The 17,508-nt window shown below is 32.2% G+C and overlaps 1 protein-coding gene across 6 annotated transcripts in view; it reads right to left on the bottom strand.

The window, feature by feature from the left end:
- The window catches only part of LOC143226430 (E3 ubiquitin-protein ligase RNF123-like), a 121,760-nt gene that overhangs the window by 96,302 nt on the left and 7,950 nt on the right, over positions 1–17,508 (bottom strand). For 3 of the 6 annotated variants that reach the window (XM_076457376.1, XM_076457375.1, XM_076457371.1), the window contains exons 2-5: positions 16,507–16,592; positions 14,057–14,142; positions 3,049–3,140; positions 399–487 (exon numbers count right to left, since the gene is read on the bottom strand). Coding sequence is in view for 5 of the 6 variants with exons in the window: in XM_076457375.1 (XP_076313490.1) it covers positions 399–487; positions 3,049–3,140; positions 14,057–14,103 (228 nt within the window). In the remaining variant the exon portion in view is untranslated. Of the gene's footprint in view, positions 1–398; positions 488–3,048; positions 3,141–14,056; positions 14,143–15,430; positions 15,450–16,506; positions 16,593–17,508 lie in introns of those variants that run through there. The other 3 variants (XM_076457372.1, XM_076457373.1, XM_076457374.1) reach the window with 2 other exon arrangements.

Consider the following 17,508-nt stretch of genomic DNA (forward strand, 5'->3'; position numbering starts at 1 on the left):
TTCCAGGGTTTAAGTAATTTAGTGATAGAGGAAAATAAAACCTAAATTCAGATAAAGTAAGACTGTGAAAGGTGCATACAGCAACTGAGAGGAACAAAAACATAATAAACAAAAAGACCTGGCAACAGTAAAAGTGCATGAAGGTTTCAAATAAAGTCTGATGGTGATATTAAAATACAACATGCACAGAAAAATTACTTCAACCATTTGAAATTCATCAATTAAATTTACAATTATCAGGATACAGGAACAGTTCAGTCTGTATCAGAGCAGAAGTTTGCCAACAAAGTTTTATCTTGAAGTTACTAATAGATCAAGATGAATTTTGATACAAATAGTACTCAAACCAAAATATAAAAAACATTCTTTCAAATGGTAAAGAATAAACTTGTACTTACCCCTAGTTTTTCCTTATCAATGTTTAATCCACCAACACTGGTATTTGAATCAAATACAACATGCTTCGGTCCTAAACGTCCTGTATCTCCTGAAAATCAAGATTTAAAATATTTCCTTAAACTTATTGCTTTTTTTTACAAATCTTATAAAAAGTAAAGCACTTAAAGCATTTAGGAAAGAATCAAGATTAGTTTTGGAATGTCAAATATAATTTGAGATTAAAAAATGTTAAAATAAGAAATATAATAATAAAAACTTATAAAGACATTACAATCATACCAGCACCTAGAATCTACTAGTGATGGATTTTAAAGGTGTTCCTTTCAATTCTTATGTTTGTAGTGTTTATAAATTCTAATTTTTAGCTATAAAATGTGCTTAATGTATAAAATATGATAATACTGTTCCTGCTTAAACACATTACCACCACTAACAGAATAAAATAATGATACAAATTAAACAAATCCTTTGCACTCATTCTTGCAGTGAATGTGCCATAAAAAATTTAAAAACAGACTGCTGTGCTAAATATAAAGTGTGACTGAAGTTAGTGCAATGACATCAATATAAAAACAGATTAAATTACATACTCATCTGAAGAATTAAAAATGTATAGACAATTTTAAACACTGTTACATTACACAGCAATTATTCATAAATCCCATAAGTTACAATTTTCCTTAAAAATTGATCTATCTGTATAAGAGCTTGTATGAAATACATGCAACTTAAATGCAGTAATTAACTGAAGAGGTTATACAAAGCTAATTCTATATGGATAATTGATATTAATACCAAGGAACTATTTATCTTTTCGTATGAACTACAGTTGTCACTAAACAAAAACAATCCTTGTTATTCTAACTATCAACCAGCCTGGTAGAACTGATTAACCAAGTATAAAAAGTTAAATCTAATCAATAACTGAATTTATAAAATGTGTCAATTATATAGGGTGCTTTTAATTACAATAGGCAAAAACAAACTTTACCAACTTGTACAGAACATTACATTTAAAGAATACAAATAACACAGTACTAATCATGTGTTGCTTTTATAATGATTATTTAAAATAAAAGGTACTTATGAATGGATTCACATTGCAAGTAAACAAGTTTAATGGTATTTTCTTCATTTTTATAATGTCTGATAAATCCACTATTTGGCAGATTTGTTTGGAATTTTTTTGGAAAATTCTCCTCAGTTTTTAAGTATATTGTAGACACTATTTTTAATGTTTAAAGTGAGCTCCACTTCCATCTTAACATATTAAGATATCTCTTATTAAACATTCAAAACCATTACTCTTTTGTTTTAACAACTGAGCATATGGTCACCCAAATGAAACATTCTATGTTGAGGTAGCAATGACCATGAATTTATATTCAAAATATAAATGTAAGAAATACATTTTTACATGATAAAAACTAAGTCTCAATCAGTAAACTTTCAGCAGAAGAACAATCATGCCCAAAATTTTAAAAATAAACACTTTTCAAACAAAGTATTACCATAAATACTAGGAAACTAATTTTGCCACTCTTATGCTTTCTTCCGTTCTACAATCTACTGAAAAGAAATTTATCTACACTGTTTAACTGATACATGATTGTGAAATTCCCTCAAAGAATACAAATAAACAGTTAGGGATGAGTGGCCTTCAGATGTATTAAAGTTTGTTAAACTTTTAAAAATACAACCTTCAAAAATTTTTCTTTAATTTTTCAATTTTATATATAATTTTTGCTGATTTAAAATTCACAGGCTAGTCAAAGTCTCTTGTTTGGAGAATATTGCATTATTTGTAGTTTTATTTTTAATAGTCCACTTTTGTTCTGTTACTCTCTCCGTTTTTCTTCCTGTTTTACTAGTGTAAACTTTTTACATAATTTGAATGAAATAAATGCACTGAATTCTAATTTCTTGTAGGGTTTCATTTAATAATCATTACATTCAGCTAATATGATACTGTAAGTAGTACTTATGCACCACGACTGTGTTTAGACTGTTTTTTTAAGAAGTGTCATGCATATCTACACCAATATGTATGTGTTCTCAATGTATGTACAATAAAGTTTGAAACTTCTTCCCATTCCAACAGTTACAACACCATTTGATTGCAAAGAAATGTGTAAAATCTTACAAATTTTGAAGTTTTTTTTCATTAATACTGACCTTTTTTACAACTGTCTCTGATCCAAATAAGCTAAAGAAAATTCTTGAGAAAACAATTCTTGACCTGTTGCCAAACATGGTTTGCTTTGGCAGCTTTTCTAAACAAGTTTTATTATTTTGCTATACTATAGTTGATGGTGTATTTATTTCTTTTATACTTTTGGTAAAGTTACTGTTATATATTTAAAACCACTTTATGTTTAAGTGGGTCTTTATTAACCAGGCAGTTGTTGAATGTTTATGTTTGTTGTTGTTTTGCAGAGATTAGAGATGATGAAGTGATATATCACTTGCAAAAATTATATAATTTTGGAAAAGATACTTCATTAGCATTTATAAACTGAAATTTACATCACCTTTACACACACACTGTCACTGTACTATACATCACCAGATGTGTTTAGGAGGAAATGTAAGCCATTCACAGACTTGTGTAAATTTAAAAACTTAAGTATTTTGAACTTGTAAAATAACCTTTTTGCTCTCTAGTATAATCATTCAATGCTTCCAGTTCATTAGAAATTAAGTCTTCTATTGTTTCAACTGACAATTCTTCGTTAGGATTTCTATAAAAAAAGGAAAACAATTATTAAACAATACATTTAATCCTGTAACTAAATGATGAATTTGGTTTAGTTAGTATGCTTGAAACTAAATATACAACTTCTGGTAATATCTTTAAGTTCTACAAAAAAAAAAAAAAAAAGATGTTTACATGAACACATTACAACTCAAAAGAACTACATGAACCTATCTAGAGCCCTTAAAATATTGATGATTATTTATGAGGTTTTAAGTTTGTTTTACTTCCCTACATAGAAATTTTGAAATTTATACCAATTTAGGTCTTTGAATAATGTTATAATATTTCATCACATTCATTACTTGATATTATACAGCTGGCCAACAATTTAATGACTATATAAACAGGTGTTAAATATTTATTTTCTTTTTCACTAGACGTACAACTTTGATTCTAAGCTCCTACACTAACCACTTCAATCTCTTCATAAGAACATTTTCCTTTTTCTTAATTGACATAGGTATTTCATGGAATCTGTTATTTATCTTTTATTTATAGACTAATGTAAATTATCACATGATACGTATCTTTACAATTCTATTCACTGTTGTGTACTTACTTCTATTTTGTTGTCATCCCAATGGTAAAAATAAAAACATGCAAGCTTCAAAATCATATCATATATCAAAACCTATTTTAATAAGTGACAGAGTACTGGAAGTCACTACAAGGTGAATAGAAATGTAAAATAAATTACAAAAACTTTGAGCTGTTAAAGAGATAAAAAAAGCTCACTCTTGAAAAGCATTCTAATTTCTGAGTCTTTATTGGAATTACAATTTTTTTAAAAATCAAACAGTTCAAACTTTGAAGGTGAACATTTTCCTTTCTTGAAAGTGCATTTCAGATAGTTGCTCACATTGTGCAAGTAACTCATATACTGCCAATAATTTCTTGCACGTTACAGGCCTTTAAAAAAAGCTCTAAATCCCTACACGTGTCAATGGTATTGCTCCAACTTCTTATGTAATCATCATTAGACTATAACACTGCACTAACAGGAAGATGACGCATTTTACAAAATGCAGTAATTCCCATGAACATTAGCACAAGAACATGGGCTTACTCTTGACAAGACAAACTAAAAGCACCAGAAGGTAGCACAAAGAAATGAGTATCTATCTAGAATGCATTTTTACGTACGAGAAATGTTAATTTCAGAAATGTTACTTATCTCTCAACATCACAAAGAGCTAGAACACCCCATTGAGAATGGTGGATGAACCAGTACAGAGAAATTAAAAACTGAGCTCCTTTCTGTAAACACCATCAGAAACGAAGAGGAATAAGACTTCCAAGAGGTGGTGATGGTAGCTTAGTTAGGCAGCACTCAGTGGGATACCATACCTATTTCAAGCAGGGCATACTCTCTGACCAGTAGAGGTGTTAAAGCAAAGAAATATTGTCTGAAAAATATTTTGTTAGGTACTAACATATTATTAAAGTAGACAGAATGACATGTTGCTCCACCCACCCTTATCTCATAGGCAGATTGCTGAGCATGAGTATATAGTTTGGCTGTAAGTCAGGCCATTCAGTATTTGGAGAAATACTTATGCAAGATATGATAACAAATAGGTGCAGAGAGAGAGAGAGAGATCCTAGACTAGTGTTTTGATGTGTACTCAAGCCCCATCCAGAAAGATAAAACCATTGGGAATGGCTTTGTCACAATAAAGAGAAGTGTCCTGTACTGTACTATCAGTTAACATTCCAGTCCTACTTCTCAAATAAGATGTTCATCTACTTGATTCTGCACCAGTAGGATTTCACCACTTGATAAAGAACTCTCAATATCAACATTACCAGCAGCTTTGGACTGGGGAGGCAAGGATCCTCATGTATTCAACTAGAAGCAAGAGAGATTAGAATGCTGAAGAGGTGCCTGGACTACTGCCATTAGGCACAAACATATAGAACACCACACTAAGAGATGATACAATACATGACCACAACTACAGACAGCAGGGAAAAAGTTGTTAGACTAGAAGATATTATATATATGTATATATTGCTGTTGTTAGACTAGAAGATATAATATATATGTATACATTGTTAAAGCAGTCTTATAAAAAATCCTATTTCAACAGCAGGCATTGAAAAATGGGTGAATGGACTTATCCAATGCAGTTTTTGGGTAAGTATTCTCTGTGAAGTAACATCAACTACACGGTTGGTTATATCATAATGGGGTGAGAAACAGAAAGACCTAAAAATTGCAAGAAGTAAGAGGAGGATAAAGGGAAAAACAAAATAACAATACTCATGAATGCATCTGAGTACAATGAAGAATGGCTACTTAAGGGGGGCAAAAGCCAGAAGCACAACAAACTGCCATGTGAGGGAGATAATACAAATATAAAAGACATATTAGGTGCATCCACATTCCAACCAATAGTATCTTATCTGGGAATAATGTCATTGAGAAGCAAGAGAAGCTATGAACTGATGAACTTGATGGAAATTGATGCAATAAAGTATACAAGCATCTTCACTCCAAAAACATTCACCAAGCAAATGAGTGACAAACTCAGCTGTAAAAAGTAACAAGAGAAGGATGCATCCCATTGCAAGAAGAAGCACTGGCAATTTTTACAGAAGGAGAAAGATAACAATGAACATACAAAGATAACAATGAACATACAAAGATAACAATGAACATACAAAGATAACAATGAACATACAAAAGCAGATAGAAAAGATGATCAGGGCCAGAACAATCACATATAGATAACAAATGAAAGAAGGAGTGATAGGAGAAAACATCCACCCTTGTAAGCAGTTCAAGACTTAGTGAGAAAGGAGCAGTCTCAAAATAAAATCAAGTAATTCTAGTCATAAAGAGTGATAAGGTTAATGGAAGTAAGCATCAGAGGTTACATCTTCAAGAACAAATGATACATATGACAGAAAGCCAATGGTTCAAAAAGGAAATAGTAAAATCTTGGAAAACTGCTGAAATTTCATGCCAGAAGAATGGTCCAAGAAAAGAGAATGACTGATGAGAAAAGAAATTGAAGAGACAAAACATTGTGAAACAAAGACACTCAATAATTGATAAATGTTGACATGGATAAACTCCTGTCAACAAAGTAAAAAGCAGTAAGATGCAAGTGAGTAGTGAAGGGACCAGTAGTAACAGTGAATGACTCATTTGCAACAAGAAAGGGCCAGTGTGGTAAGTAAGCAAAACCTTGACAGAAAATAAACTACTATGCATGAAAAACCTGAGTGTCCAATGCATTAAGCAAAAGACATGACACCTCTAATGAGAGATTGATGTCTTTAGCTGGCAGAGAAAGGACCTTCAAGAGGGAAATGGATCTGAAGACAACAAATAATGCAAGAAGGGAAACCATAATTAAGTCAGCCAAAGAGGATCAATTGGAAGGGCCTAGCAAGGGGTGTAACAAATAAGACGATCTGTAATCTGAAAATGAAGATTTGGCAAGTCTGATAAGCAGTCAACATTTCCCGGATATTAATGTAAAAGAAATACTGCTCTGGAGACCAAACCCCTAAAATAGTGGGTGTATAGAACTATCTCCCATTTGAAAAGAGAGACGTCTTTGCCCAAAAGCAAACTGATTCTGGAGCAGAGGAGCCACCACAACACAGATGGCTAGAAGGGATGGATAGATGGAAAGGCATGAGGGCTGACAAGAAATTCCAGGACATGTTCAATTAACCACCAGGATCTACTGAAGGAGATATATATGGCAATGCCTTAGAGGAATAAGGGAATCAGGGAAGCCAGAATCCCCAAAAGCAAGAGAACCCCTCACACAGTTAAGGTAAGAAAATTAAGATCCTTTGAAATCACAATCTCTACAGTGTGAAGATGCAAAAGCAATGGTTAAGCCCATCCTGCACATAAATTGAGAAAAATATCCAGGAGGACCATAATAAGCAGGAAGTCAAGAAAAACTAGAAGCACTTGAACAACCATCCTACACAAGATGCTTTCCAAAGGAGAAAGGAGGTTATCTCAGTAGAAGTTTAAATAGACAGAGTCAACAGGAGCCAATTGTTTATAATAATAATGGAAGTGAAGACCAAACAATGCATTCACTGGGAAAATACATAACCAGATTGAAAATTTAATGGAATGTGGTGAATCAAAAACATGATTATTGTTGACAAAGTGTAGGAAATGACAGGTAAAGGACGAATTAACATGTGAAGAAATGCATCTGAAACAGCAATTTTGGTCACCAACAACTTGGAAAATAATGATATCTCTCATACTGAGAAAAAGTTTATCTTTAACTAAGGAGCACTGAGAAAGAAGTCCAATAATGATGCCAACGACAGAGTGTTTATTTGGTTTCATAATATGTTACGTTTTTGTTTTGTTTCATGTGCTGAGTCCCAGGGAATGTATAATCAAGTATGTGTAGTTTTTCTGTGGATTTCTGTTTTAAACTGTGTATTGGTTTTCGTGATATTGAGTTTAAAAATGTTATTTGGTTAGTTTTCTCCTGTTGTATTATATTTTATAAATAATGTTGGTGTTGTGTTTGTCAGCGTAGTCTTTACATCGTATGGACTTTAATTTTGTACCTGGTTTTTGAATAAACTTGGTGTTTACTGGAATGTTGTGTTTTGTTTTTAAGTTTTTTTCAAATGTTGGTTATTTTTTCACTGATATTGGAAACATATGATATGTAGCAGTGTAAGGATTTGTAGTTTGTTGTATCTTGGGATTTATTATCGTTTGTTTGTTGTTGATCTAGATGTGTACATATAACTTTCTCAACAGTTTTTAGAGGAATTTATTAATGCTGATGAAGTGTTGTTTTATTTTGTTGATTTCATCACTAATTTTATCAGGTGAGCATAGTTTTTTGGCTGTGTTTATTTGGTTTCATAATATGTTGAGTTTTTGTTTTGTTTCATGTGTTGAGTCCCAGGGAACGTATCATCCAGTATGGGTGATTTTTCTGTGGATTTCTGTTTTGAATTGTGTATCGGTTCTTGTGATCTTCAGGTTAAAAAACGCTACTTGTTTTTTTTTTCCTGTTCATAGGTGAACTTAATGTTGAGGTGTATAGAGTTAACCCAATATAAAGAAACACCTTTATACCTATACTAATTAATAACCTAACATCTAACTGCAATGCCCCTACAATTCTATACCTGTTTATACTCTTGTCGCTAAGACATGTGACCAGCAATGGTCAATTGCAAACTCTCTCTCTGTTAACCTGAAGATGAACTAGGAAGGTCAAAACATTGTTCTCTGCTTTATTAATAAAAGTGTTAATACCCATATCAGCCATTCTGAGATACATTTTTATTTCAAGTGGGTTTCATCAAGGAAAGCAAAAAATTCAGAAGACAAGCTCATGAAATAAAGCAAACTCAGACTCATCAAAACCTAAAGAAGGAGAAAAAATGTCACATACCTGAATAATCAGAGTTGCAAAGGAAGATCAAGAAGCAAAGGCAGGTGAAGGAAATAGCTGTTTGAAGTTATCATTAGACAAGGCAAGCTGAGCAGACAATAGAAAATGAGCAATGAAGGGCCTGGAGGAGAGATAAATGAGACAGAGAAGTACCACTCATATGATATACAATGGCAGTAAAATCTTGACAGACATTTTTCACTTACAGTGCAACAGTCTGTTATACTCTTTTAATTTTGCAACATTTCAAAATGTGCATATCATGTGATTACCCTCAACCAGTCATAATGTACCACCTCTTTATGCAGAATCCTCACTGTATAGAACTGGTATTTAAAACTAAAACACAAGCATATGAGTGGAGAAGAATAGATAAATACCTATTGGAAGTACATTTTCAGTGTAGAAAAATGTTCACTTACAAAATAATAATACTACTTTTATTCACTGAAAGTTAGAATCCCACATTGAAAAGGTGGAGGAGTCTGTGAAGGCACAACAGTGTCAAGATACACAAATAACAACTGCCTGAAAGGAACAAGTGTGCTAAAAGAAAAAAGGCACACATGTAGGGTACAGCACTACTTTTGTAACACTTATGCTCCTCACCCTCTTTTGTAGCAGTGCAGTAAACTACTACATGAATCAGCATAGAGTTGGCATGTGAAATATCTGGTATACAACTGATAACAAGCCTGAAGAATTACACACCAAGGGAAAAGTCTTGGGGTACACCATAACATGTCAACTGATGTCTTGTCAAGGATATTGGTAGCAACATAAGCTATCTTTCCCTTCAAAATAAAAAACATTAAGAATATTATAAGTAAATAGTTAAATGTGATTTTTTCTGATAATTTAGAATCAGCCTGTTATCAACAAATAATGCATTATTCATCCACATGTGTAGCAGACCATAGTATGTGGTATAGGAAAAATCAATCATAATTAGGTGCCATATAATCTGATATAAGCATACATTCCATATGGATATACTAAATGCAGTCCACCTGAGAAAAAAAATCCAGGGGAAAAACCTTGGAATATGTTAGGTTATGCCAAGTGCAGTTCATCTGGGTAAAAACAACAGTAGAAACACACAAGTTTTTGAGGTTAATAAATGTGGTCTACCCATGAAAAAAAAAAACATTGTGGATAAGCACCTTGGAATACATCAGATTATGTCAAGTACAGTTCATCCTGCAGAAAGTATCTTGCATAAGATACAGCAATTAAAATCCAATGGAAAGTGTCTTGGATATATAGAATTACTTCTATTATGAGTTTGATTTCTTTCAGTGTACAACCCCACTCAGGAGGAAAGTTCTATGATCCACCACTCCAGCCACTGCAACAGAGAACTAGAGTAGTAAGGACTCCTGTTCTCCACTAGAAGAAGAAATTGGGGATAATATGCACTGGGGAATTAGAAGGAGTAACACACAGAAGACTGTGCAATGGATGACAGAATTCCCTATTTTGAAAAGCAGAAAGATCCAGATTCTGAGAATTGTGGATCAATAGGGAAGGGCAAAAATCCCTATCTGGTTTTCTCATGAAGTCCGTGAGTGATGATCCTCTATATAAAATACAAAAGTTATAATTTTCTTACACTTAAAATCTATTTTTGAAAAGTACTTCCCTCCTCTCATTTAGTGCTGCCCTCTATACACAAAATTTTTCATGCATGCCACAAGCCTTAAGGCTTCCACCTATCTAAAATTTACTGACTCCAATGCATCTTGCATGAAATCATCATGCAACAGCCCTTACCCAATATGAAGGCAACATACTCTCTTGATGCATAAGGCTCCCTCTATTCAATTCTGCCAAATTAGCAGTTCAAGTTTCAACAGAAAATAAAAACACTAGTTTTCAGTGAAGAGAAAAGGTGGAAAGAGATATGAACATATTAGAAATACATTTTCAGCATAGGAAAATTATAATTTATGATATAGTACATTACCTCCTTTCACATAAATAGCTAGAGTCCCATACTGAATAGTTAGAGGGACCAGTGCTAGAAAAAGAAAGAAGCATCCTTTGAAAGCATCTGAGAGATACTCCAACAGAAAAGATATTTGAATTCAAAGATCATACATTGGAGACTGCACCAAGATATACTCTTCATCTTGTATGGAAAAAGATGCTGCAGATATGGGCAGAAATAGGAAGTAGCACATTCAATAGGGAGAGAACAATAATTGGATAGGAATCCAACTTACAAAATACACAAATCACATCCCATAATACATAAATGTGGATGTGTGTTAAAGTATGTGCTTCCAGGTGTTGAGTGATTAGAGTGCAACAAACCATATGCAAAAAGTCAACTACATCCCAAGCCCAGACTGCCAGGAACCAACACTACAATTCAAAAGCCAAACACTTAGAACTAACATCTTTGTTGGGATAGGAAAGAGGATCATAATGCTGTGAGTTGACTAAAATCCAAAACCCATACCACTGGGAACTAACATCCCATCTAGGGGTAGGAAAGGCAACCATACCAGAGCCAAATCAACTGTAATGCAAAACCAGACATAAAGTGGGGAAAGGAAAAATAAACATATTATGTTCACCTCAAGATCATGAGACCAGGAGGAATCTCATACCCCCCAAACCCATTATAGCAATGTGAGAAATTGATTGATTGGTCTGAGAATAAAATATCTAGCTCTAAAAATCAAAATAACAGGAACCAATCCAAGTTCAGTAACATCCTTGGAATTGTAAGAACATTGAGAGATAGCAAAAGGGAAAGAACTATATTAATCTGCAAGTACTTCCACTGTGACCCATAACACAAAAGGACTAACAAGAAAATGAGTGAGGAAATATAAACATCTGTAATACACATGTGAGGACAAATGCTTATTTGCTTAGCTCTAAATCCAAAATTTAGCCACTGGGAACCAACCTTTACATGGGACAGAATGAGGGATCCCAACTGAAATGTGAACTGCAATTTTGACAGCTCACTCTCAGTATATATAAAATTAAGAAAATTTCATTATCTACACCAGCAGAACACTACCACCCTAATCACAACTGAATGGTTTAGTTTATATAAAGTTTCTAATTATCTCCTTCACTCCAGCAGCTTGGAACTAACAAGTGGTAATGACCTCCAAATTCCATAAGAAGAGAAGGAAGAAGAAAATGCAATGGAGAGTTCAGAAAAATGACAACACCTGAGACAGTGCAATGAATGACTACAAAACCCTATTTTGAAAAGAATACCATACCAATTTATTCAGGACACGTGATAGCAAAGATGAGCAGCTATCCCCTTCTGCTTTACATATGTAGTCCATGGATAAGTACTGTTCAGTACAAACAAACTAATGAATCAAATATATAATGAGGATAAACCTCCAAGCGATATTGTGGAACACCCCATCTCAGCAGTGTGTATTTGGTGGCCATGAAAATTATAAATGTAAAGTATCATGACCTTACAGTGCAGATTTGACTAGTTTACATATAATTTGAAAGATACCACTCACTACCAATATTTAACTATAATAGCCTTAACTAATGACACATTGTGAAACTATAATTTAGCTTAGCGAGCTGGTTACATTAATTATATTTCTGTAAATGCTATAAAATGTAATAGCAAAAAATGTAAATAGTTTTCACCCTATTACCTACACAAATTCATTTTGTAAAATAAAAAATGTGGATCCTACTTCTGCAGTCAACTTAGGATACATTTTATAATTCCACATTGTAGCTCGTACCTTTGGGTCTTTTCAGTTGATGCAGAGTTTTTGTTTAATTTATTTTGTTTGGGCTTCTTTTTGAATTATAACAAGCTACTATAATTAGTCAGAGGTTTGGATTTGCTGTTTTTAATGCAGTCCTTCCTTGTGATTTAACTTCATTAAAATGTATTATTTTCACTAATATATATATATATATATGTACATATTTTAGTGAAATTAAATAAATGCATTTAAATTAAATAAGTAAACAAAACCCTGAGGAAGGATACCATTAGAAACAGCAAATCCCAACCTCTGATTAATTACAACCATAATTTTTAACCCAAAACAAAACACAGTAAAATTAAACAAAATATGTTGCATTTTTAAATATGCACAGTTTTCTGTATATATATACATACACACATATACTAAAACTAATAGTTAAGTGTTTCTATTAAAAAATAATAATAATAAAAGGATGTATAGTTTGAACATCTCATTTTTCTCTCAATACATTAACATATGCAGTATTCTAGAAGGTATAATATTTTGAGATACTTGATTAGAGCTAACGGGATAAGTATTATGGTGACATGGAGCTAATTTTATTTAACACTCCTACGAAAATTGGGGCCTAGTAGGCCCCAGAGCAACTTGAAAGATTATTAATATTAGGCTAATAATTTTGTATTTAAATGAAATTGCCATTTAAACCCATTAATGAATGGATTAACGAGGTTCCCACTGTCCCTATCTACTATCTAGCGAAACCACAGCCAGGGGAACGGGCTTGGAGAAATCAGGACTAGAAACGTCTTTTCGTAGGAGTGTTAATACATCTATATTATAAAGTACACTATAATATATAAAGCAATACTCTTGTTGTATAGAAGAAGTGAATGACCATAATTTCAAATGTTCTTCATACATATATATACATTTTTACTTCTCAGTTCAAGATATGTCAGATAACATCCAGCCTAACTTGTTTTTCTTCAACAACTCAATTTCTCTCAAAATTAAATAAGAAAAGTACATACAGATTTAAATTTTCAGCACACATAATATGGTTTCAATGAGTTTCTCTGCTCTTTTGTTAAAATTAATTAAAATACAATAATTTATATTAAGCTTAAAACACTTTATAATTCAATTGCCAAGCATTAGCTAGAAAGAAAGCTTTTTTTTTTTCAATCACGTCCTTCAGCTCAAATACTATATGCTATACAGAACACTATCATTACTAGGTAATGCTTTTAAGTTATTATTTTCCAATGCTTGTTTGTCACGTTTGTAGTTTCTTTCTGGTTCTGGCACATGTTTTATATTTGATTAGCTGAACACACCTGTTATAAAAACATACGGTCCAACTTTTCAAATGTGGCTTTGTTCAGTATCTTGTCAATGGGGTCAGTGATAGCTCCATAGGCAAAAATTTATGTGGCACTGTTATTCACACTGTATATTCACAAACCTGCTGCTCCAGGTATCTGTCCATATGTAACAACAAGCATGCTTACCACAGAGACTACAAACACTAATGAATGGGCATTATTTTCATATATATGGCTGTGTGTATACATATTTATAATACATGTATTACTAAAAATTCTAATTTAATACACATTATTTCCACTACACACAATATGAGTAAGTTGTTATCCACACAATACAATATGAAAATGCCTAGAAGAGTAATGCAAGATATAAATAACCACAAATAGCAATTTATTAATGTAACTATGGAAATATGTTCAAAATTAAGCTTTCAAGCATACCTTTTTCCTGATGCCTTTCCAGTTGCTGCAAACACATAATCCAGCATTTTTCTGCTCTGGATATGGTAACCTTTTAAGATCTACATCTGAGGAATATCAATAGCACTTTGTATATAAATGAGCTACAATAATTACAGTACTACCACTACAAATAACTTTTACCAGATAAAAATCACATTATGACATGACAAGCCAGCTGGTACAAGATATAGATTAAACAAATCTATTTCAAAAACAGGACTAAAGTACCTGAAAAGACTATATTTTTTGCAAGAGGGAAGTGCAGAAAAATATTATTAGTGAAAGGTGGGGGAGAGTAATTAGAAAACTAAGAAAAATTATAAACAATTTGTTTGTTTGTTTTGAATTTCACACAAAGCTACTCGAGGGCTATCTGCACTAGCCGTCCCTAATTTAGCAGTGTAGGACTAGAGGGAAGGCAGCTAGTCATCACCACCTACCGCCAACTCTTGGGCTACTCTTTTACCAACGAATAGTGGGATTGACCATCACATTATAATGTCCCCATGGCTGAAAGGGCAAGCATGTTTAGTGCGATGGGGATGAGAACCTGCGACCCTCAGATTACAAGTTGCACGCCTTAACACGCTTGGCCATGCCGAGCCAATTATAAACAAAATAAGTGAGAAATACAAAAGACTTTATTCTGTCCTGATATGAAAGATAAAAAAAACACCAAAAATCCACAAATGAGAAAAAATTATTGAAAACATAATAAATATCATTAACAACCAAATACAAAATATTCACAAAAATCCACAGAATTTACTTATACAAGCCAGGAACACAGCACAAACATGGGAAAGGGTACACAAACTCTACCAAAAAAAAATGTTTAAAAATCTTGGTACTACTTAAGGAGGTAAAACAGAAACACAGATGATACACAAATATGCCAAATAACATACATTAAATCACAAAACGATTTACATCTGTTAAAACTAAATTTGTATGATTAAAGGAATTTGCTAATCAATTAATCACCAGACTTGTTGATCAATTATTCTCAAAACGGTTAATCCTGCTCTTCATAGCTTATTTTAGTTTTATTTTAACATTTTTTAACTATCCTTCATTTAATGTGATAGAAGTTTTCAGGCACAATTGTATTAGGTAACTGTTAAATGAAATGTGATGATAGCCAAAGCTAGAAAATTAAATGGGAAGCCTGTTCATGTAAAAAGCCTAACAACTTAACATAGTGCTAAATGTTACTAGACTGTTGTTTTTCCATGTTTAGTAAATTCTGACAAACACAATTACATAAAGAAGCAATTCAACAATCAACATTTTGAGAAAATAAAGAATAATGAATATAAACCTACCCTAACATTTTTGTTAAAGCAATCTTACCTTAAATAGCACTGGTTTCCTTTGCAGGATATAATAAATAAGTAATATATTGAATTAAACTTATACTATTATTCAATTCAATCTAAGTAAACATGAATAACAGGTATCAGTGTGGTTAGTTATGTAACTGAAGGACACTGGGTCACAGCCTCACAATCACAATCAAAAGTTGTTTACATGTATGTATAGTGGCAATATGAACCAAACCTGTTGAACTAACCAAAAAATAACAAGAAACTGTAATAAAAACATAAATTACTTGTATAATTGAAACAATAAACAACTAATAACCAGAAACATTAATTTCAATTAGTTGAATATTTTCATGAATAGTAACTCTGATTAGACTAAAAACAGTTGTTAAATAAAAATAAAATAAAAAATGCATCATAGCTACATTATTATTACTTGGGTAATTAGAATAATCATAATTAGTAATTCCAATAAGTTGATTAATTGTGAGGCAATCAATTATTATTAAACAATTTTACATTATACAAATTTAAGTGATTGATTTTCATATGTAATCAATCATACTGGTTGTGTTAATTGCCCAACTCGAATTAATATTCTCAATCAATTCCTAACACACAAAAATACAACAAAAAATTGTTTATAGAAACAAGTTCACTTCCCAAAACATAAAAAACACAAGTGCCAAAAATATGATATCATTACCAAAAAGAAAAATGAAAGTAAATTAAACAAAAAAATAAAAACAACCAACAAAATCAGGTTTAAAAAATTAGCTTCCATGAAAAAAATACTGAATAACAACTGAAAGTAAACATTTGTGGTTCAAAAATGTAGAAATATATTTTTTAAAAATCATATAATATATATATATATACACACCATGAATTGCAAATACCAAAAAAATACTGAGATAGAAACAGACATTGATACAAATACACCACAGAGATTTCTCACTTGGGTCCCACAGTAATGTGTCCCAGACTTTCAAGAATTTTTAAAGTCCCAATGAGATTTTCAAGGGTCCCATAGGTAGAACTGAATAAACAAAAAGGAAAAAAGGCACTTTAATGTTGATGAAAAACTTTATTTACAACACTCACCACTGAGCAGGATCCTGCAAGGGACTAAAATGTTGGTTGGCTGGTTGGTTGGTTTGGTGTTTTATGGCACAAAGCAGCTAGGCTATCTGTGCCAAACATCCAGTAAAAAGTTAAAATTGAAGTAAATTTAGTAAAATCCATAAAAGGAAATTAAGGTAAAACAAAACAAGTTTTTAAAAAACATAAATAGCATTAAAAGCAATGTTTACATCAAGTCTACAGCAGTAAGGGAAAAACTACAGTAATACAAGTTGTAAAGGACTTTCTGTAGCATAATTGCAATTATCATAACTCACCAAGAAGACTAACAGGTAAGTTAAAAAACCACCATCAGTCACCTGAAGTTGGCCTTTCCAGTCCTGGTTCTGAATTATTTGGTGTTATGACCATTTTCAGAAAGTAATAAAGGTTTTAAAAGACTTGTAGCAAAATTTTAATTATAACTCACCAGGATGACTAACGGGTAGTTAAAACAGCAGCATTAGTCACCTGAAGTTGGTCTTTCCAGTCCTGATTTTGAGTATTTTGATGTTACAGCCATTTTCTAATTTCAAATCGAACTAGATGTACTTTGATTCTTAAAAGAGAATCACATTAAAAAAAGTCTAATGTATAAATGAAAAAACTTAAATAGCATTAAAAAGATTAATGACCTTTAAAAAACTAAAAATATTTCCAAGGTGGAGAGTGTCACCATCACCAATAACACTGTCTAATGTTATGGACAAACCTTGGGACAGAACATATTTAAAATGGTGCCATTGTTATGACTCATAACAATGGCAAGACAATAAAATGTGGCTTACTGTGACATGAGTGTTACATAGACAACACATTGGTGCATCAGTTCCAAATAAAAGAAAACAATGAGTTAAAAAACTGTGACCAATGCGTAGTCTAGTTAGAACAATTTCCTCTTTCTGATCCTTAAGGAAACAAGACAGTCAAAGTTCAATATATATAGTAGTCTAGTTAGAACAATTTCCTCTTTCTGATCCTTAA

Source organism: Tachypleus tridentatus, chromosome 9 (genome assembly GCF_004210375.1).
Source record: "Tachypleus tridentatus isolate NWPU-2018 chromosome 9, ASM421037v1, whole genome shotgun sequence".
Lineage (NCBI taxonomy): Eukaryota > Metazoa > Arthropoda > Merostomata > Xiphosura > Limulidae > Tachypleus > Tachypleus tridentatus.